This window comes from Dermacentor variabilis, chromosome 8 (assembly GCF_050947875.1).
Source record: "Dermacentor variabilis isolate Ectoservices chromosome 8, ASM5094787v1, whole genome shotgun sequence".
NCBI classification, from domain to species: Eukaryota; Metazoa; Arthropoda; class Arachnida; order Ixodida; family Ixodidae; genus Dermacentor; species Dermacentor variabilis.
Window position 1 is genome coordinate 86,186,685 of NC_134575.1, and position 21,798 is coordinate 86,208,482.

A 21,798-nucleotide genomic window follows, 5' to 3' on the forward strand; every position below is an offset into this window, starting at 1 on the left:
AGTTTAGGGTCGTAAAAGAGCACAATGTAGAAGTCACTGATGAAAGTAATGACAGTAGGAACCCTCATCACACAAAATTATCCCCTACACACAGCAACTCCACATTACGAAAAAATGTTTGCTTACGTATTAATTATTTTTTTTTCATGACAGCTTATTCAACTTTCCGCTATCAGGTTTAGTTACGTGAAACTTATGTGAACACATCTTGTCTTATAAAGTAAGCTGTACTAGTAGCAATCTATCAATGCTCACATTTTTTCACAGAAATCTGCCCGTATACCGAAAAACTTGTAAGCAGAGGTCATTTATAACGTCTAAGCATTCATAAGTGAATAAACGTCCATTGCACAAATAATCAGAGAAAAAGCAGATGCGTCTCTGTTATGCAACTTCACCAGAAAAGCGGGAGTCTACTCCCAGGCGCACATTACGAACACGATTACTTCCGAACGTAGTCTTTACCACCGGACATAAACAATATAAAGATTTTCAATTTCGCACTACGGCATTAAATTTGCGTTACTAACTTCTGACAATCAGCGCTCCGCAAGCGCTCATTTCACTATTTACATGGAAGTTTTATTCCCTACGTTCGCAAGGCACTCATGCACACACGAAAAGTACGCACAACACGCATGTGTTTAGGAAGCACAATTACTTACCTTATTCAATGTTACGACATGCTCGAAGAGCGCCCACCAAGTTTCCGTTGCTGCGATGAAGCTCCTGTTAAGCACATATGCCGTTGCGTAGTGGAGGAGCTGAGGCACGCTATAATAATACGCATTTCTTTGAGAGGTCCACCCAACTTTCCACGACAACCAGACACAAAGGTCCATGGCACGAACGTCGTTGGTCCACATTTGATTGGCGCGCCACGCATACGGCTTGTTTCTAGAGAGAAACAAGCTATCTTCTGCCACTTTTGTGTGCGCGAACTGAGTCACATTTCGACCCGCCGTGGTTTCTCAGTGGCTATGGTGTTGGGCTGCGGAGCACGAGGTCGCGGGATCGAATCCCGGCCACGGCGGCCGCATTTAGATGGGGGCGAAATGCGAAAACACCCGTGTACGTAGATTTACGTGCACGTTAAAGAACGCCAGGTGGCCGAAATTTCCGGAGTCCTCCACTACGGCGTGCCTCATAATCAGAAACTGGTTTTGGCACGTAAAAGCCCACAATTTATTATTAAGTCACATTTCGTTGTAACAAAAACAAAACCACGCGATTACACAAACGCGTCGCAGCAGCACGCACAACCGGCAGGCACTTAAAAATAGAGATCAGCACGGACGAATAAATGTTACGAGCGTGTCCTTTCAAACAGGGTGGTGCGTGACGCCGCCAACAGGTCGCATGGGGCGTGCGTAGACGTGTGCGGTTGTTGTGGCCTCCGTGATGCCTAAAATATTAACCAGTACACTTTCCTTTTTGTCATGTTGCGCATAACTACACATGTTGTTGTGATACAAAATGGGCTATCATACTTTCTGCATTGTCCGTTATAGCTTAGCGCAGAAAGAAATTCTATGAGGTATTTCTGATATTGAACAACTTCTCCCAAATGCAGCCAGCAAAAGCATGGCCTTCGAGATTCGGTTATGTTATTCTCGGGAAGCCGTCGTCGGGCCATGTGCCCACGATTTCAACAATTTGACTTCGACTAAGAGGGAACGTTTGTTTCGAAGCCCCTCCGTGAAGTTTTGCGCTCCTACCTGTGATACCGGCGCCATCCCTTCGTTTCAAATGTCTTGCTACAGCTGGCGCGTGCAGTGTGCGATATTGCTGTGCGCGTTTTAACCGTTTAAGTCGGAAAGCATCAAATCTACGATGGTTTATTGCTCGTGTGGCGCAGGTTACACCGTTGTCGTCCGCAACTGCTTCCGTGTCGGTGTGTTGAATACGCGCGGGTTGCGCTCCTGTCGTCCGTGTCTTCTATGTTTATCATGGGGCCCACGAATCTCTGCGCTGTGAAAGTGTCCCATGTGTTGTGCAGCACCCTTGTTCCATGTGTTTGCAGCCAACTGCTGCAGCGCATTCCCGCGAGCAGACGCAGCCGGTTACACGCAGTTTCCTTCGTTTCTTCATTATCTTTGAGAGTTACCTGCATCTGCGCTAGAATTACCACGATGCGTTTCCATGACGTTGTGTTCTGAATGTGTAATTTTGTCTTGTTTGCCTTTCTCAATGAGTGTCCCTTTAAAGATTGTCCTGCTTGATAGTACAAATGTCTGTAATGTGGCCGAATCATTCCGGCTCCTTATTCCTTGAGAATAGCAGTGAGTAGTAATTTTACAAGATATGAGCAATCCAGCTGCGCACACCGGGCTACAAAGCAAAATATGTAAATTTGTTCGAGTACATGAATCTTACAATCATGTGTCAGTATGTCAGCAAGTTTTCAGTGCTGAGGTCTTCGCAGTATATTAAAGGAAAATGTAGTTATTTACTCATGTGAAGTAGTGTATGTCACTTCTTCATATCATTTGTTCCAAGTACAATATTTTCTGGGCTGCACAGCTGACTTCTTAAGTTAAAAGGCACTTTGAAGTACTATGAACATTAGGCCTTGCGATGTTTCGACATGAAACCAGGAGTATTATATATTGTGCCATGTATAGTTCCTCCATACAAGTATCTATATGAATATACAAAATCTAATTCTTCCATTGCACGTTGCATTGCAGTTTGAAGCCATCAAGCAAAAATGACTTAAGCCTGTCATGTAAGGCTATGATTCCACCCAATCTTGTTAGTTCGGCAGTTGCCTCTGCCGCTACATTAGCGTGTATTTGGGATGTTTATCTGCATTTGTCCGGACCTGAAGAATACATTGTTGTGCCAAAAAAGGAAAATAAAGACTTGAGAAGGAAGAGTACGAAAAGACAGATTGAGCGCTGAACTTCAACTGATTTTATTCTTACAGCGGGGCAGTGAGAATGAACAAATATGCATGCGTACATCAGTCTTTATTTTCAGTCAAGTCTTTATTTTCCTTTTATGGCGCAACAATGTATTCTTCAGATCCCAACCAACTCGCCCAGCAACAAGTTCTACTCGACTATTTGTCCGGACAATGGTACAGAACGTGGCATCAGCAGCAATCTGCTTACTAGAAAATAACCTTTAATGTCATACTACTGCCAAAATGACAGATTTACTGAGCGAACATGTTTGGTTTTTTGAGTTGCACATTTGCCAAGCTATCTGTAATCACAGTGTTTGTGTTAAGTAAATATCAGCCCTTTTCCTCGCTCAATTTGCAGAATCGTTATCAGGTTCTCACATAATAGTTTATTTAATATAACGTAAGTAAAAGCAACCATTATGAATCACGAATGCTAGGTATGGGTACTGGCTTTCAGCACACCACTGGAGAGTGATTTTATGAAAGCTAGAAACAGAAGCTTTTATTCATGATAACTGCTTTCTTTGCCTTCCTACGAAGTATAGTATTGGTACGCATTCATTAGTCATTACACTCAAATATTTTGCAGCTACTTGTTTTCCAAAGATTCAGATCAACCAACCATGAGCAGCCATGATACCTCTATTCAAATTAGTAATGAACAGGTTAGACAGGCTCCTTCTGGAACTAGCGACGAAGTTAGAGGGCCTTTGAAAACATGAAATGGGTAAAAGCGGCCGGTGAAGTTTAACTACCATTCCGTTTAATCAAAGATGGAGGAGACATATTCCTTCAAAAAGCAAGCGGCCCTTTACACTAAGTTTCTATTGACTTCATGGGTCCCAAAGAACTGCAAAATGCAAACATTGTACTAATCCACACAGAGGAAGACGTTAAAGAAATGAAAAATCACAGGCCCATTAGCTAACTTTCAGTATTATACAAAATATTCGCAAAGATAAGCTCCAATGGAATCAGAGGGACTATTAGAAAAACACAGAATTTTGCCAGGGCGTATACAACCTCTGGCATGCTACTCTGCATAGGGATGGGGAATGGGATTAAAAGATTCCAGAGGAGAGTGGAAGAAAAAGAGGGTAAAAATAAATATGAAATGTGCAAGTGGACCTGACACTAATAATTACAGGTGACATGGTGGGCAAATTTAGGCGTTTGTGTATGAAATGTGCAATCTTTAAAGCTTTCCTATTAGACAAATTTCTGACTGGTACTTGAACAATAAATCCAAAAACCGCTGCTGTTTTGAAGGACCGGGCATTGGACCTAAGATCCTCGGTAATTTCAACAGTTCGTGGCAAATCATGCCCATTTGTTGTTAAAAAAACTCTCTCTCGTCGCGCTACGCGGGGCATTCTAGTAATATGTGCTCCATTGTCTCTAAGTTGCCGCAGTTATCACAGTAGGAGTTAGTGGTAAGCCCTATGCGGTACAGATAATTGTTCGTGTATGCCATGTTCAGTCGAAGACGATGGTACAATGTCTCTAAGTGTCCAGGAAGTGGTCGTGGAATTTTCGGTCTCTTTCGTGGTCAGTGTAACGCAGGAAGTTATCTTCGTGAAGCGGCAGATTCTCGATACGTTCTTTTTCTTGATAGGCATATTTTCTTGCCATGTATGAAGCATCGGCTTTTGTAAAATATTTCCGTTTGAAATTGCGGTACTGGAGTCCATGTTGGGGGTGGGGGGCAGCTTCATTCTTTTTCATTTCTCGAAATGCCGACATGACCAGGTACTAACTGGAACTTGATGCAATGCCCAGAAATCTTAGCCTTGTGGTGCAGCTAGGCAATGTAAAATGCTGCAGGTTGATTGTTGCAACGCTTATGCCGGTTCCACATAGTTTGTAGCGCTGCTTTTGAATCCGTGAAAATCACCCGTGTCTTTGGCGGCTACATACACAAGGGCATTCATAATGCCATATAGCTCTGGCAAGTAGAAGATGCCGGTCGCTAAAGACGAAACGAGAATAATTGCCCTGTAGAGGCCACAGAGTCCACACGATCATCGATGCGGAGTTGTAGAGCAATCTGTGAAAATGTGTGTTGCGGCTGCGTATTCTTTATGCATATGTTCCAAAGCTATCTGGTGTGTCACTGCTTGGGGTATTTTCTTTATCGCACTGATTCCAGGGATATATAACAGGATTTCCAGTGGGTACAATGTCCACGGGGAACTGTTTCGTAGCACAACTTGTGACGCCTGAGCAGGAATCGAAATAGATATGCTTCCAACGGCCTGTCCAAAGCTAGATGTAGCACGGGTTCTCGAAATATCCTTTAAAAAGTGAGTCTTCGTATGAATGACGTGGCGGAGCTGAATCCGAAGTGTCTCCTGCGAAGATATCGCTTCAAGAGGCAGGAATTCAGCTTCTGCTACAATCCCTGACCTGGACGACCTCTTCGGAAGGCCAAGACATACGCGAAGGCAGTTGTTACGTGCTGGCTCAAGTTTTCTCTTGCCTGTGGGAGACATTTTGTGCAGGATCGGTAGGTTATATCATAGTGTTCCGTTGACGTAGGCCTTATGAAGGAACACCATTGATCGACAGTTGCTGCCTCAATATGATCCGGCTAAAAATCGGAATACGTGTGACGCCGAGGAAGTCTTCCCACTTCGTTTTTTTCATTTGAGGTGACCATGTGAGTTTCCTATCGATCGTCACTCCAAGAAACCTTTATGTTTTGATGTACAGAAGGGTAGGACCACCCAACACTAGTGCGTATTTTTCCATACACCTCCGCGTGAAATGAAATCAGGACGACATTGGACATTAGTCAACCAAGTGAAACGTCAGGTTTCAGGAAGGGATACGCTACAATGGATCGCATCCATGTCATCAATAAGGTAATCCAGTAATCCGCTGAGTACACACAGCCTCTCTATATGGCGTTCATAGAGTACGAAAAGGAATTTGACTCAGTACAGATGCCAGCAGTCTTAGAGGCATTACATGCCTCTAAGACTGAGTAGGGGACGCTTCTGAGTAGGGGACGCGAATGAGTAGGGGACGCTTCTGCAAATATCTTGGAAAGTGCCTGTAGAGAATCCACAGCTGCCATATTTCTCCAAAATATAAACACGAAGATACCTACAAAGAAAAGGTCAGACAAGGAGTCACAATCTCTCCAATGCTATTCACTGAGCGCGTGGAAGAAGTATTCAAGCTATTAAACTGGAAAGCCATCGGAGTAAGCATCAACGGCGAATGTCTCAGCAACCTTCAGTTTGCAGATGACATTGTCCTGTTCAGCAACACTGGGGACAAGTTACAACAAATGATTGAGCACCTTAACACAGAGAGTCTAAGAATGGGGCTGAAGATCAATATGCAGAAGACAATGATAATCATAAATAGCCGGGCAAGAGTACAAAGATTCAGGATCGCCAGTCCGCCTCTAGGGTCCCTCTAGGGTCTCTAGGGACCAAGGTCAATTACTCACAGGAGGCCCTGATTATGAGAAGGAAAACTGCAGAATAATAATGGATTGGAGCGCATTTGCAGACATTGTCAGATCCTGACTGAAAACTCTCCAATTTCATTAAAAGACAGGTGTACACTCAGCGAATTCTACCGGCGCTGACTCATGGGGAAGAAACTTGTAAACTCAAACAGAAGCTCGAAAACAAGTTAAGGGCCATGCAAACGGCGGTGGGATGACTAATGTTAGATGTAACGCACAGAGACAGGAAGAGAGCGATGTGTATCAGAGAGAAAACAAGTACAGCTGATATTCTAATTGACTTTAAGAGAAAGGAATGTAGCAGGGCAGGTAATGCAATTCGTTGGTTAGATAACGGGTGGACCACTCGGGTTACAGAAGGGGTGCCAAGTGAAAGGAAGCGCAGTCGAGGACGGCAGAAGGCTATGTGGACTGATGAAATTAAGAAATTCGCAGGAGCTTGCTGGAATTCGTTGGCGCAGGACAGGGGTAATTGAAGATCGCAGGGAGAGGCCTTTTTACTGCAGTGGACAAAAAGTAGGCTGATGATGATGATATTGCGAAGCTACATTAGGAAGAACTCGGGAGCAATATTTTTTGCAATTTCTTTGGGCTGTAACTATCGCAAGGGATGTATTCGTGTACAAGTTGTTGTAAGCGAGAGACCACTTTTTCTTAAGTGTTGCCTGGTTGCCCGGATGATCTCGTTTTACTCTCGCAACGATGCCCTGATGTTCTCGTCTAGGCGCCTTGATAACTGCTCTGGCTTTTCTATCAAGGTCACTTGAAGGTCGCCAACAACGGGAGCTGAAAGCGTTTCATGCTTACTACATGGCGTGCTCCCTCCTGAAGTAGGCAGAGTCACCGACGAGAATAGCACTGGAGAGCATTTCGCGTGCTTGCGCGAGCTATTGTCGATCGCACCTCGACGCAGCATTATAGAGAGCCATCGTCGAAATTTGGGAGGCGGTTCATAACGTACTTGTGACAAAAGCAATTTGCAACACTCGTTAAGGCGAACTGCCCTAGCACAAATTGCCTTCGTCACTGTGGACGGCCTAGCCCATTGGTTGGTGTATTTAACCCTTTATCTGGCGTAGGTGCGAGAAAATGCGCTGACGGATTATATTAGCTTCAGGGTAAACTGCTATTTTATCTTGTTCAGGTGTACTTCTTAAATAACTTGTTTTTGCAGTCAGCTGCAGCCAAATATGGAACATTTCTCAAGCTTAAAGCCGTAAGTCTGTATGTAATTGAATTACCGCATGCCAACTTGCTATCTCGGCGAACGGTTGAGTTGCTCAATCAACCGCTATAGCAATAGCTTTCCCGCAAATTATGTAAACAGCCTAATGGTGTCTGCGACTAAACTACAGCCAAGTTGAAATGTATAAAGTGGGTGTCCATTAACCTAACAGGCTTCCTTTACTTGTCTTATTAGACTAAACAGCTCATTGAAAGGGGCAAATAATATGTAGGTATCTTTGGTTCGATGAAAGGACAAGCTTCCCTTATGGGCACGATATTTACTTGTGCTACAGGCAGGCTAGCTGTATGGCAACTTCATATCATATCAACGACCAGTAAAATGACTACATTGATGTTTTGGTTACAGTGCAGATACCCTGTTCATAAAAAGAGAAATGGAAAATGGTCGCCGCTGCAAAAGTTTACTTACGCTTGGGTATGTGACCAAGTCAATTCGCATAGATGAGGCGAAGATTTTCATTCGCCCATTCCATGGACATAAGGTACCCGTACTGGCTTCGAAACGTCAATTTCGTCGTTTTACTACATTACCTGGATAGACGACTTACGTCAAACTGACCATTACATCAGACTTCGTTACTAGGCGGCGTGTCAAGACACACTCCAATAGAAGACTGCCAAGCTTTCTCTTCAAAACTAAGAGAAATGGGGAACTTCATTCCAAAGAGAATATTTCTGCATGCTGCCTTCCCACCGGCAATGTGTAGACGATTCGACCTGATTCAACGCTTGTGTAAGTGTTATTTGTAACAGATAATTACGTTGAAAATAGGTGAACATTTATTAATATTTTTTTCTGCAGGATGACGCGGTGGATTTGGTGGAATGCCTGCGGCAAAAAGAAATCTTTAATAGCCAGCTCTTTGCTATTTCCTTCACCTTGAAAGGTCGCTGGTACACACCCAAACTGGACGATGAAGACTATGCAGGTTGGGGCGAGTACTCTGTGTTCAAACCGTGCAAGCGCTTCGAAGGGTACGGGATTCCCCAACTGGTGAGCGCCATAATACAAAGCTAGGCGATGTACCTTACACCACATTTAGGAAACTGGTTAACGCAATTTAGGTGTTGACTGACCAAGGAACAAAATAGTCATTTTTGAGCTGCCGCGGCAGTTTCACGTAGAGCTTGTATATAGCAGTGAGAAAAGATATCGAACCTGCCAAATTGGGGAACAGAAGATGCTCCCGGCGAGGCTTTTACAAAGATTATCATTCTAGTCCATGTTCCCAAGACCAAATGTTGACAACTAAAGGGGCAGGTAATTGAATTGAATACTTGGGTACTACGTGTAAAAACCAAGTTTGGATCATGATGCATGCCTTAGTGGGGTCTCCGGTCTAATTTCTACCACCAGGGAATCTTTAACGTGCTTCCAATGCACGAGGACACGGGTGTCTTTGCATTTTGCCCCCCTCGAGATGTGGCCGCCAATACCGGCCTTTGATGCCGCGACATCGTGCTTTGTAAAGCTACCGCTGCGAATAGGGGGCACCGAAGACAGATGAAAAGAGACGTTCGGTTATAGCCCAGCAAAGCGTTACAATCACGTTTTTCGAGCATCAACATTCTCATGACAACTGGGATTGTGTGTGTGTTCGCGACAAATGCGTCAAACACAAGCTAAATCTAACAAAGAATGCATAACACGGCTTTTCTTAGTTTTCTATGAAGATGATGTGTAAGAAATATAGGCGAAGGCGTAAAGATCAACAGTTTAAGGCGAAAGCCTTTCTAGGCTCCTGGTGAAGTTTGCATCAGCGAACCTGACCGCCGGAGTTTCCGCCGAAGCGTTATTACGCCCTATGAAGACAGATTAAAGAATGAAAAATGATTCAAAGTGACAGTTAGTGAATGATAACGTTATAATTAGATCGGAAGAGGTTAATAATGACTGGTAATGACTCGTAATGACTACGAAATGACCAATAAGTCTAACGACAACTCTTAACAACTACAATTAATTACAAATGACTAAACATGCTTATTAATGACCAGTACTAACTAATAATCACTTGCAATAACTACAACTGACTACGAAATGACCAATATGTCGAACGACGGCTTGTAATGACCACAATTCATTAAAAATTACTAAAAATGCTTACTAGTGAGCAGTAATGACTAATAATCACTGAAATGACTCGTAATGACTAGTAATGACTATGAAATGACCAATATGAAGAAAAAGAGAGGAGGCAAATAGAAGGAGGCGAATGATAAGAAGATTAAGTGTAGGCTTTTGCCATTCACCCTTAAGAGAAATCTTGAAAGAGCGTGTAATTTCTTTTTAAATGGCAGCGCACATGTCCCGGTGTTGTAAAACGTGTGTCGGTGAGAATGATACTCGGAGAGTGCGTTCTCGCCAACCCTCCCAATATTGTGGGATTGCGTGGACATCATAGTAGTAGTAGAAACATTATTTTACTTTGGGGGGGGGGTAATGGGGGCACGAATGGATGCATCCCCTAGTCCAGGCCTCCACTTGCCTGTGCGGCTCGCTGGGCTTGGTCCAGCAGAGCAACTTTGCCCTCCCGATCCTTGCTCCTAAGCTAACCTCCTATAGCTTTTCGAATGAATTTGTTCATAATAAGGTTCAGTTAATTTCAGGTGGCTTTAGTGTACACCTCCACGTTATGTGACATGGCCGTTCCGAACACCATGGACATGTGTCATGGTATTCCGTCGGATGTATTTTATTGAAGAATAATAGATTGGGGTACGCGTTTGTTTACAGTCGGCGCGAGTCCCTAGCCTGCCTTAGTTCAACTATGGGGTGTAGCAGGCTGAATTTCTGCTTTTCTATGTGCCTCCAGCATGTCGCGCGTGCTTATCTGAGGTTCTTCGCAAGTATCGATCCGCGCTCAGATACTAATTCCCCAAGCTATACCGTCTGCCCTCTCGTTACTCTCTAGCCCCGGGTGTGCAGGACACCAAGGTGATCTCTTGATATTGTTGGACGTGTGTTCCAAGAATCTTCGCTGTAATTTTCGATACAGTTCCCGCGATGTATTGACGGCATGCTGACTGCGATTCGGATATGGCTAGTGCGCCCTGGGTTTTGTCTTCGGCATCTCGGATGGACAAGGCTATGGGTGCCGATTCTGCCGTGCTAACCGATTCTGTTTGTAAGGTTGTTGTGATCGTGGTGTTCTGATTTGTAGCTGCTATAGTGTATTTCTTTGTGGCTACTCTACACACGTCTGTATAGTACGTGTCCCAGTTGCATCCGAAATTATTTTGTGAAGCTCTAGTCCTGGCCTCACGTATGTCCGTATGATATTTTGCACTCATGTTTTGGGAATGAGAGATGCTATAATGTGTTTGTTCTCTGACTTTTTTGGGTAGAAGAAGTGTCTGCACTCCGGAATGTTGCGGTCTTAGGGGATAGCCTAGCCTTTATAGTAGGTCTCTGCCTTGTTCTATTGAGTTTAGCCTTGCTCGCTGCGTGAGTATCACTGACGTTCCATGTTGTTCAAGCGTGTAGTGTATTCCCTGGTCTTAGAGTGTTTCAGTGCTTGTATTGTGCGGTAGGTCCAATGCTATTTTGTATGCTGTGCGTATTAAGGCATTTAACTGCATTATTTCTTTTTTTGAGAATTTGTGGAACGAGAGAGCGTAGGTTACTCGACTGATGACAAATGCCTGTACTAGCCTTGTGGTTTCTTCTTCCGTGAAACCTTTCTTATTTCTGGTCACCCGGCGCCTTATGCACGCCAGCTTGTCTATGTTTTCCTTAGGTCAGCCGAGGTGTGATCTGTTTTGCCGTTCTCATGCATCCATTCACCTAGTATGCTTAGTCTGCACCTCCTTTATGGACCAGCCGTTTAGGTGTACTCTCTATGTGTTCGTTGCTGTTTTTTCGAGTATGGTGCTCGGACTCTTACGAATTCGGACATTTCTTGTGAGCATTTCATTCCTGCTTCTTTAGTGAATCTCGCTACTTTTGACGTAGCTATTTGCAGGGAGTTCTGCATGTTTCCATATGAGCCTCTATGTGCCCAGATCGTTATATCATCGGCGTAAATTGCTTGTCCCAGGACCTTTGCTTCCCCTAGTTAAATAGCTAGTTTCTTCAATCCTATGTTGAAGAGTACTGGGGAGAGTATCGAACCGAGAGGGTGCCTCTTTCTGGCATTCTGAAACGCTCTGACCTAGTCAAACAAAGACCTTTTGTTGCCATTCTATTGCTTAGGAAAGAGTGTATGTACTGGTATACTTTCTCGCTCCATCCAATTTTCTCGATTTGTTCGAGGATGAGGCTATGTGATATTGCGTCAAACTCTTTCTTTATTTCTAGCGCTAGGACGGTCTCATCATTTCATTTGGTGAGATTAGTGCTTCCGCCTCTAATAGGAGAAACACGTCTTGTGCTGATATGTGGTCGAAACCAGAACATGGAATCCGGGAATAGCCTGTGACTTCCTATGTGGTGGCATAATCTTCTTTGTGCTACTTTCTTAAACAGCTCTCCTGTGCACGAAGTAAGTGAGATGGGGTGCAAATTCTGTAGGTTTCTGGGTTTTCCTGGTTTGATGGATTAATATGATGTTTGCCTCTTTCTACTCTTTTCGGACTTCACCTCCCTCCATTCAGGCATGTCTGTTGAAAAATTTGGTGATCTGGGTGCGGTCATTGTGATTCAGGTTACGGATCACTGCATTTGTGATTCAATCGGGTATGGGGGCCGTGTTGTTCTTGAACGACTGGGCGGGTGCGCACACCTCTGCTACCGTTATAGACTCGGCTAATACCTGATTTGGCGGCCCTTCGTAGATGGTGTTGAGGTACCATTGGTTCGCCGCTACGCCAACGTAGATTTTTTTTAGTTTTTCTGTTAGCTGAGTGTTTGTTCCCGTGAATTCGCTCTCTAGCAGTTTAAGCGTGAAGTTTGTGGCTGTTTTCCTAGTTGCGGGATCCATCATGCTACGAAGGCGAAGGATTGCCCACGTCTTCTTCGTATGTAGTGTCCCCTGCATCGAGTCGCAGAACTGTTTACAGTTGTTATTGCATAAGTACTGAGCGTACTGAATCACTTTCTGCGCTATCCCTGCGATGCGTATTGTTGCCTTCTGTTGTGGGTTCGTCTTTTCCATCTCTTAGTTAGACTGCGTCGAGCTTCCCATAAGTACAAGAGACGCCTGTCTAGAGCCGGTGCTTCGGTCGTGATTCTTACCTTTTTGTTGTTTTGCCATGTATGTCCTAATGTATAGGGCCCAGGATGTCGCATTTTCCTCTCCGTGTAGTCGGTCCTGTTGTGCCCTAAAGGCCGTCCAATCCGTTATCATTGCGGAGCCTGTAGTCCTCCTTAATTTCGGGGAGTTTATAGCTAATGGTATTATGTTATGATCGCTGCCTGAATTTTGTTCTGTGTTTGTCCGCATGAGTCGGTTCGGGTCGTTGGTGAACGTTAGGTCAGGAGTCGTATCTCGTGCTACGCTACTGCCCGTGCCAGGGGGCATTCCTGGGTATATTATTAACTCTAGACCCCTTTGTATTGATGACCCCGATGGTGTCTTCCCTCGGGTAACTCCAGTGCGAGTGTGGTGCATTCAAGTCCCCAAGTATCATGATTTTGTCACGCCTCAGAGCTTCCTCCCTCGTAAAATCCACGAGGCCACTGAAGTCTACTTGCTTCTGCCTGGGCAGACTGTAAGCGTTCCTTTAATTGTTTTTGCTTTGTTTATTTTGTATGGCCGTATCGTGATTATCTGGTGTGGTATCTCGCAGACTGGGATGTGTTTATCAGATATCACAACACCATGTTTTGGCAAAGCTAGAGATTTGCGGGAAAATGGGGTTCCAAGGAGTGTCGTAACCCCGGAGCTTCGGTATCGTACTGCCAATTTTTTGGGATGCATATAATGTCTGGCGGTATTAGTGCCGACTCTGTGTATTGTGTTAGAAAAGCATGTTTGTTTTTCAGTGTGCATCTGTTCCATTGTCACAGCTCGAGGTTTTCGTGTAAGCTGTTTCCATAACTAGGTATGATCGGTGCCTTCGCTATCCGTTGTCTCCAGAGCTTTGGGACGGCGGATCGTAACCCCAGCGCTGTCGTTAGTGTGCTTGCGGGCGGCTGTTTTTGGTAATTGATTGATTCGTGTACCGCTAGCTTCAGTGTACATATTTATGTGAGCAGGAGCAAGATTTGTTGTGTTCTTTCGGCAAGCTGTTTACTATCGCCGGTTGGTTCCAGCTGCTCCGGGGTTTTTGTTATTGGTGTGGCCGTGGCTACCTCTGGTTTTTGAGATTGTGTGAGAGCGGCCAGCTCCTGCTTAATCTCGGCCAGGCTAGCTTTTAGAAGGCGTTTTTCTTCAAATATTCTTTGATATTCCGGATTTTGAGTAATTCGTTTGGAATAGGGACATACGACCTGAGCATAGCTAACCTGCGGCTGTGCCAGCGGCACTGGTTGGCGAGCAGCCCCTTTGGACTGGGGTTTGTTTTGTAGGAGGGGTTTTGAGTGGGCTGCGACCTTGGTGTTCTTTCCAAGGTATTGGAATGTCGTTCTTGATCAGGCGCGGGATCTTGGTCAGGACCTATATTGGGATGTCGATCTTGCCTTATCCCTTTCGGAAGGTCTATGTAGTTACTGTAGCACGCTTCTTCGTCCTCGGATGCGAACCATCTTGGACAGTCCTTGTAGGATACCGAGGCGTTGTCTCCATTCTTCTGGGTTTTCTTCGGGTTATCATGGGGGCAGCGCTGAGCTGCCTTTAGTTGTTCTCTGCAGCTGCAGTCCACAGTCAAGTGTTCTGCACCACATGCAGCGCACCGCGGGCTGCTGTCGTGCCCTTCAGTTGATTCTTGGGTGCCGCAGATTTTGTAGACTAAGTTCTGGTTGCGGAAAACGGCAGTCCGATGTCCGACCTGTTGACGGATTTTACACACTTGTACCGTGTTGCGATACGGGTAAAAAGCGAGTTCGCCCCCCTGATAATGCAAGTATTGGCGGACAAAAGCTCCACAGAAGGTGATAACCGCACTTTTAGAGTCTCCTAGCACTCTAGCTTCGATCACTTCAACGTTTTGCGTACGGTCGCGGAGATTTCTCTTCATGGTTTCGGGCGGAGTGCGAGGCGGCAGTCCATAGAGGACCCCGCTTATTGCCCCCTCGTCTGTGGGAACGTACGCGTTTACCACGTGTGGCCTGCCATTTACCACCTTCGATGTGCGTATGCGCAAATGCTCTGCCACCTTTTGGTATGGGGTCGACGCTATCGCGATGGTCGAGCCGGTTTGATGCGTAGCAAGAACTGCCCACCTGTGACTTTCTTTTGGCATACTGAATGAGGGCTTCGGCTAACATTGAGCTTGCTAGGGTCCGCATCGGTAGGCCCTGGGGCGGTCGTATAATCACCCTGAAGTCGCCGTGTGGCAGTGGTGGGAGTTTTTGCAAATTTTTGAGTCTTGGGCGAGATTTTGATTTGTCTTCCTTTGAGTTACGAGGGCCGTTCCTCGGCACTTGTTGGCGCTCCCTAGCTTGCTGCTGCTCACCCGCCGTGGTTGCTCAGTGGCTATGGTGTTGGGCTGCTGAGCACGAGGTCGCGGGATCGAATCCCGGCCACGGCGGCCGCATTTCGATGGGGGCGAAATGCCAAAACACCCGTGTGCTTAGATTTAGGTGCACGTTAAAGAACCCCAGGTGGTCAAAATTTCCGGAGTCCTCCACTACGGCGTGCCTCATAATCAGAAAGTGGTTTTGGCACGTAAAACCCCAAATATTATTATTAGCTTGCTGCTTTGTTTTGAGGAAAGTGGCGCCGTCCTCCAGCCCTAAAAAAATTTAACGGAGATATGGTGTTTTACGTGCCAAAACCCCTTTCTGAATATGAGGCACGGCGTAGTGGCGAACTCTGGAAATTTAGACCACCTAGGGTTCTTTACCGTGCGCCTAAATCTAAGTACTCGGGTGTTTTCGTATTGCGCCCCCATCGAAATGCGGCTGCGTGGCTGAGCTTCCATCCCGCGACCTCGTGCTTAGCAGCCCAACATCATCGCCACTTAGCAACCACGACGGGTAATGCCGCAGCCCTCGCCATAGGCTTCAGTGAAGCGCGTGGTCGTGCGGGTCCGCCGTTGGGAGTCGGTGTCGGCTTGCTCGTTGACCATAGTGGCCGGTTTCGGACGTGGTTGGGCGTCGGAAATATCCATCCGCTCTTCTGCAGTCGATTCACGGCTCCTTGAGGCACGCGCAGAACTGTTGTCCACTCCGGACGACGGTGTACGGGCCGCCATATGCGTCAGTGTCGCTGATGCATCGTGCGCTTTCGCCGGCATCGACGGTTTAGTTGTCGCCGCCGTCCTTTACTCCTCGGTAGGCTTATCTCGGCTGCCACGTGATGGAGGTCTTCTTTCGGTCGTAAACTCACCGAAGTCGGTCCTAGGTGCACAAACTTGGTATCGTCGGATGTATTGAATTCATGGATGGAATTATGTGCTGTTTGAGTGGTTAGCAGGAACTGGACCGCCAGGGAAACACAGAAACTGCGGAGCCCGACGTTAGCGCATCTGCGCACAACTGAGCCGCGTCGGCGTTCCCCTGGCCATTATAATATGCTTGGCCATCTACATTACAGCTGCTGAACGAGCCTGTCTATTTAATGATGTCGCTAAATAGGGTTGCTCGAGGGCATATTCAAATATTGCAACAAAGTAGACCGCACGGAGGAGTAAAACGCTTACAGCGTGTTTTCGTTCACCAACTATAGGTTTGCTGCTTCTCAAAGTGAGGGAAATTGCAACCATTCCTTCATTCATGCGCTCGAGAGCTTGGTGATATGCGATAATGGTTCCAATGAGACTCTACAAAGTAAATAATTTGCTATGTTAGATATTTCAAGGGCAATATGTCTCATGTTCTTTGTCTTCCTTAGAGGATCGTTTTCCTTTAAACCATAGAGATTTTTATAAAAAGCTATAAACTCTGTGAACACGTCAGTTAGCAAATTTTAGTTGGGCGAAACGGACATACTTTGCTGTAGTAACGTGAGCTTCAACTGAATAAACATCAGAAATTCAGTCCTTATACTTTTTCTTTGTGGGCACATGCGTAGATGGCAAATTTAGAGGCCGTCCCAATTCATGGTACACGTACTTCTTAAATTTTTAAATCGCACCTAATAAGAAAAAAGCGTCATAAAATTTCAAAGATCACTCAAGGCAGTATTGACAAGTGTACGTACCCTTTTCTCGGGCACTTCATTTCGACCACTAAGAGCTTAATGTTACCGCTGAGCGCAAGACGCGCCTGCATGTTTTGAACTTACCCGAACGTTTACGACTGTTCTGTTTGTTGTTCCTTGTGTAATCTTGTGTAATCTCCTTCTATGGGCGACGTGAATTGTGCTTGACAGGTAGATGAGATTCTCGACCATCTCCGGTTGTTGTCGGGGCTATCATTCCGTTTCGAGTGTCACTTGCTTTTCTGGGCACAGGGTCGCCCAATGAAGAGGTAGTTTCATCCCTCAATGTTGTTAACTGTGTTCTTGACCGTAACTAGCACGTGACTATATCATAACTGAGCATGTCCCTCTGCTACACCAAAGGGAAACGCTTTTTCACGATGTGTAGGATGATACTTGAATGGTTTCATATCGTGGCAAATAGTGACACTCCACAAGCCACATATGCTTGCGAAGAAAAACTCGCCGTATCACTTTTTGCTGTGACTGGCCGAAAGGTTCAGTTTCGAACGACGCCGGGCGTTTTGTCACGGGAAGTTTCCGTCTTATATGATGGCGGGCCTGCCTTTTCTGTGCTACCATGTCGGTAGGCTACAATATAGCCTGAATTTACCGTTGAAATTAAATGAGGAGTACATCCAGTTTATGCGACTTTCAGGATTTAAAAAAACTGCGACAAAATGGTAGTGCATCGAAATTAACTACATAAGGAACGGCTCCAAAAGCAGTACTAAAGGGACTTTAATAAATTCTCTTCATTTGTCTTCTGAAGCTCACGTAACTTGTCCGCAAGGTGTCTCTGACTCGCCTAGGAATTCCCCTTTAGGTATGCCACCTTTTCTGCATTTACACTTCTTATTGAAAAGCTGTATGATCTAAAAGAATCATGCATATTAGAACGAGAATGACTCAATGCCGTTGAACAATTCGTGCTTTGCAGAGTGAAGGACACTTCTGTAGTAGCTTTTGTGATCTTGCGAAAGACGGATATTTATGTGGGCCATACAAAATACAATATTTTTTGTAATGATAATGTTTTGCGGTGCAATAACTGCAGTTTTTGTTTTACCAGTGACGTTATATTTTATATTTTCTTCCAGGTTTGCAACGAATCAGATTCGGCATACTTGAAACACATGGAGATACAGTACGCTGACTTACATGCGGCTACATATGATAAGTCTCGAGGGAGAAAGAAAACGCTCGTTTTTGAAAGTATGTGGAGCCTAGATGAAAGGGTGAGCAAATAGAGAAAGTCGATATATCTCACGCCAATAAGCATTCAGTCTGTTTGAAAACGAGGTAGAAAGGGAGCCCCTAAAGGTGTACTCGAAAGGAAGTTTAGGCTGAAATGCAATATTTGATGGTGCTTCTACAGCATTGAGAAGAAAGATTAATACAAGAGTGGGTGATAAAACAGTATTAGTTATTATCGAGACTATGGCGTTGACCGCACCTTGAAATTTCCGCGCCAGCAAGGCACGAAGTCATGAATGATCGGTTTGCAGCCCTGCCTTTTACATGGAAGGAAAGAATGCTATAATCTCATAGTTGTCATCGGTCTCACTGCACCTGATCAGCAGGTGTTTGATTATTCTGGAGACCCTCCAGCCTTGCATAAATATCCACCAACTGAGACAATCGCATGACTATTCACAGGCGCTGTTCTCATCTTGTTTACATCTGAATACCGTCAACTCTGAAACATTTAACTCCTCAATGCGTACACGATCCTACATTTATTGCATTGTTTTAAACATTTTGCGGTAATATTAAGTCCATTTACAGCCATACTACATTAAACACCTTACGTAGCACCATTTCAGAGCATTATTAACATTGCTCTGGTGCTCTTTGGCCACAATTGGCCCTTGCACCATTAAACACCACACATCATCATCATCAAGTGCATCTTTTTGGACCATGCTAATTGTGATACGTAAAATATAGTGTAGATTCTATATTAAACAAGCGAAACACAGAACAGTGAATTTCAAAACTTGCTATTTCACCGCAACTGTTCCAATTGAAGAAATTACGTTGACAGCCATGCCATCACAACGCCTATTGTCATTTTAACATCGGCAAAGAAAACGAAAAATATTGTACAACTTTTGACGAAAACAACGAAGCAAGACGCTGCCCTAAACTATCACCATTTTTCAAGTGTCACTTATGTCGCTGCACCTTGCTAAACCGTTGCACACCTCGAAGTAGTCCACGGGTAACGAAGTCTGACAGCAGTTACTAGTCCCTCTTACAGCAAGAGATGGTGCAAATAACCAGGAGCACCATAAACAACCCGTTCCCAAACTTGCCTTTCACAACATCAGTGCCCCCTATTTCGATCACCGCCCGTTCAGGTCCGATGCTCGTGAGAGCAAGCAGCTCTTACAGGAACTTCGCAGGATCCTAGTAGATGTATGCGTGGCGTAATGAAGGAGCGCATACACACGCGCGCAGCAAAGGACAAAGCGTAGAGAACGAACGAAGCGGAATGCACCAGCAACGCTTTTGCTTCGTTAGCGAGAAATGATTTATCCCCCCGAATATAGCGCGAATGTATGCAGGAAACCCATAGGTGTATTAGCTTGAAATACTTTTTAGCTGCTGCTGTCGATGACCTTCAAGTGACCTTGAGCCAAAAACCACAGCCGTTATCGTGGGAGTCAAACAGGAGCATCCGGACAAGCTTCGAGAATAAAACGAGGTCCTCCCACCGTTTGTACAGGACCACATTACGTACTCTTGTTAGTCCCAAACAAGGTTTAAAAAATATTGCTTCAGAATTCCTTCTTATGTTTGTTCACAATATCAATCAAGCTGTAACTTATAGTAAGCTGAAGTTTTGTCATTTCCGATAGCGACGTTCAAAAGGCCGATACAGGACACCATACGCTTCAAATCTTGGATCCGGAATTTGCTGCAGATCTACTGCCTTCACCGCTGTGGTGCGTGGCGCCGGAGGCGTCTAGAAGCGCTGCCTGGCCTTCATAAGAGAAGCAGAAAGTTAGGAGAATGCATTACGTCACGCAGCCAGCCTTGACAAGTGAACACTCCGTGAAGCCAGCCCTTTCCTCAGTGGCGGCGTCGGGATCACGGAGCAAGAATCCAGACTTGCTGAGACATTTCGTCGCGGCTCTTTCAGGCGCTTTTCTTTTTCCAGCTGGGCTCAGTCTCCCTGGCGTCTTTCGCTGCCTGCCGTGCTTCCTTCATTCTGTTTTCTCCTGGCTGGAAAGATTGCATATGGAACAGTACACAGCATGGCATGGTGCAGTGTAGTATTGTGGGGTTTGCCGTTACGAACATGCACTACATGCACTACACTTCCCGGTTGTCGTTTCATGTATACATCTGCATCGCTTACGGGGGAGCGAACAATTCTTTTTTTCGAATGGAGAACGTCGCACTTGACTGATGATTCATTCAGTGCAAGTGTCACTTTGCGAAGGCTTGCGTATAGTTACTTTGCCATGTTCTATATTTTACTTGAAAAAACCTGTATTTCTTGAGGCATGTATTAGAAGGTCATTATCAATGAATGTTTGGAGCTTTTTTATGATAGTACAGCTGGTCATGTGCACACATTGGAGAAATATCCCATCATGGCGTCGCGGAATAAAGATTTGTGTAGCGCTTGCCGGTTGACTTTTCTTTGGAACATGTGTGTATGTGTGTATATTGGTGTTTGTTTATGTGTGTGTGAGAGAGAGCGTGTGTACATCCGTGATATGTATGTGGAAGGGGGAAGGTGTGCGTGCGTTCCTTTACCATTTGATTGAGGTCCGTTGTAGAGTATCCGTGCCTTATTGCGAATTCATCACCTTCTCGTAGAATGAGGAGCATATAAATATGCGTACGTTTTCATTAAAAAACGCGCATAGGGTAACTGTGCTCTGTGCTCTCGTCCATGCAGTTCTGTGCCGAGAAGTACAACCACGACACATATGACTACACCATCGCTGTTTATGACGTCAACTATGATTACGCTCCCAGCAATTGCAAGCCCTGGATGCCAGGTTCATACGCTCGCACCAAGTATCTCAGGTTTCTCGCCGAAGTTATCAACATGTACCCTCGCATGGCGCCGTACGAATGCCTCCCTGCTTAGTGTGGTACACAGAAATAATCTTTATGCTCAAGAGTAGTTTCAGTGATTAAAGCTTACGTTCTGGCACATGTAATATTCAGTATTTTGATTATTTTGCAATCTGTATCTCTTGCTAGCTCATATACATAGCAAAATGGAACAACCCATTTCGCACGAGTAGAAACCATGATAGCGTAAATAATTTTTCTTCTTTTTTTGCAGTACATGTTCTTGATTTCATACCACTGAATCATTCCGCAAAAACCGGCCAGCTGAGTGACGGATAAGTTATGACCTTCCTATTAATTTCTTTGGTCGACTAGAAGACATTGCTTGATGCTGGCGCATAAGAAAAATCTTTAAAGTTCACACCTCGACGAATTACTTTTTCTAACGCCTGAGTGCAGGATCTTACATATGAACATGGCCAAGGACAATAATTCGCCGTTTGGCACAAAGCAACCCCGCTCATTCTTCAGTGCCTATGCAGAAGTCAACGCATCGCTGACACCGATTGTTGACGGGGCCACAAAAGGCGCCTCTACGTGTACTTACAGACTCAACTAACCCTGCAAAAGGCTGAGTCGACGACTAACGAAAAACGGCGCCGGCCTTGACTTTCCAGGTTGCTATACGGTAACCTATTCCATACCATCGGAGGCGGAGTTTGAAGGAACGGCGTGAAATCCTTGGCGGGATATTGCGACTGATTGGATGATTGTGATTGGCCGCGATATAGTCATCAGATTCCCTAGTCTAGTCGGCCAGGGAAGAAGACGGGATCAAAAACGGATACCATCCAAGCAGTGAGGATGCCGTGTCCTGATGTTACGTAACGCGGTTAATATGCTCCTGCATGCGATGGACGTGCGTTCCAGAAGCC

At 45.2% G+C, this 21,798-nt stretch overlaps 1 protein-coding gene across 1 annotated transcript in view; it reads left to right on the plus strand.

Moving 5' to 3' along the window:
• Window positions 1-20,936, plus strand: part of LOC142591465 (uncharacterized) — a 67,357-nt gene extending 46,421 nt beyond the window's left edge. Inside the window, exons 8-10 of the mRNA XM_075703792.1 lie at window positions 8,443-8,634; window positions 17,926-18,063; window positions 20,742-20,936. Coding sequence (XP_075559907.1) covers window positions 8,443-8,634; window positions 17,926-18,063; window positions 20,742-20,936 — 525 coding nt within the window. The remainder of the gene's footprint in view (window positions 1-8,442; window positions 8,635-17,925; window positions 18,064-20,741) is intronic.
• The last annotated feature ends 862 nt before the right edge of the window (window positions 20,937-21,798 follow it).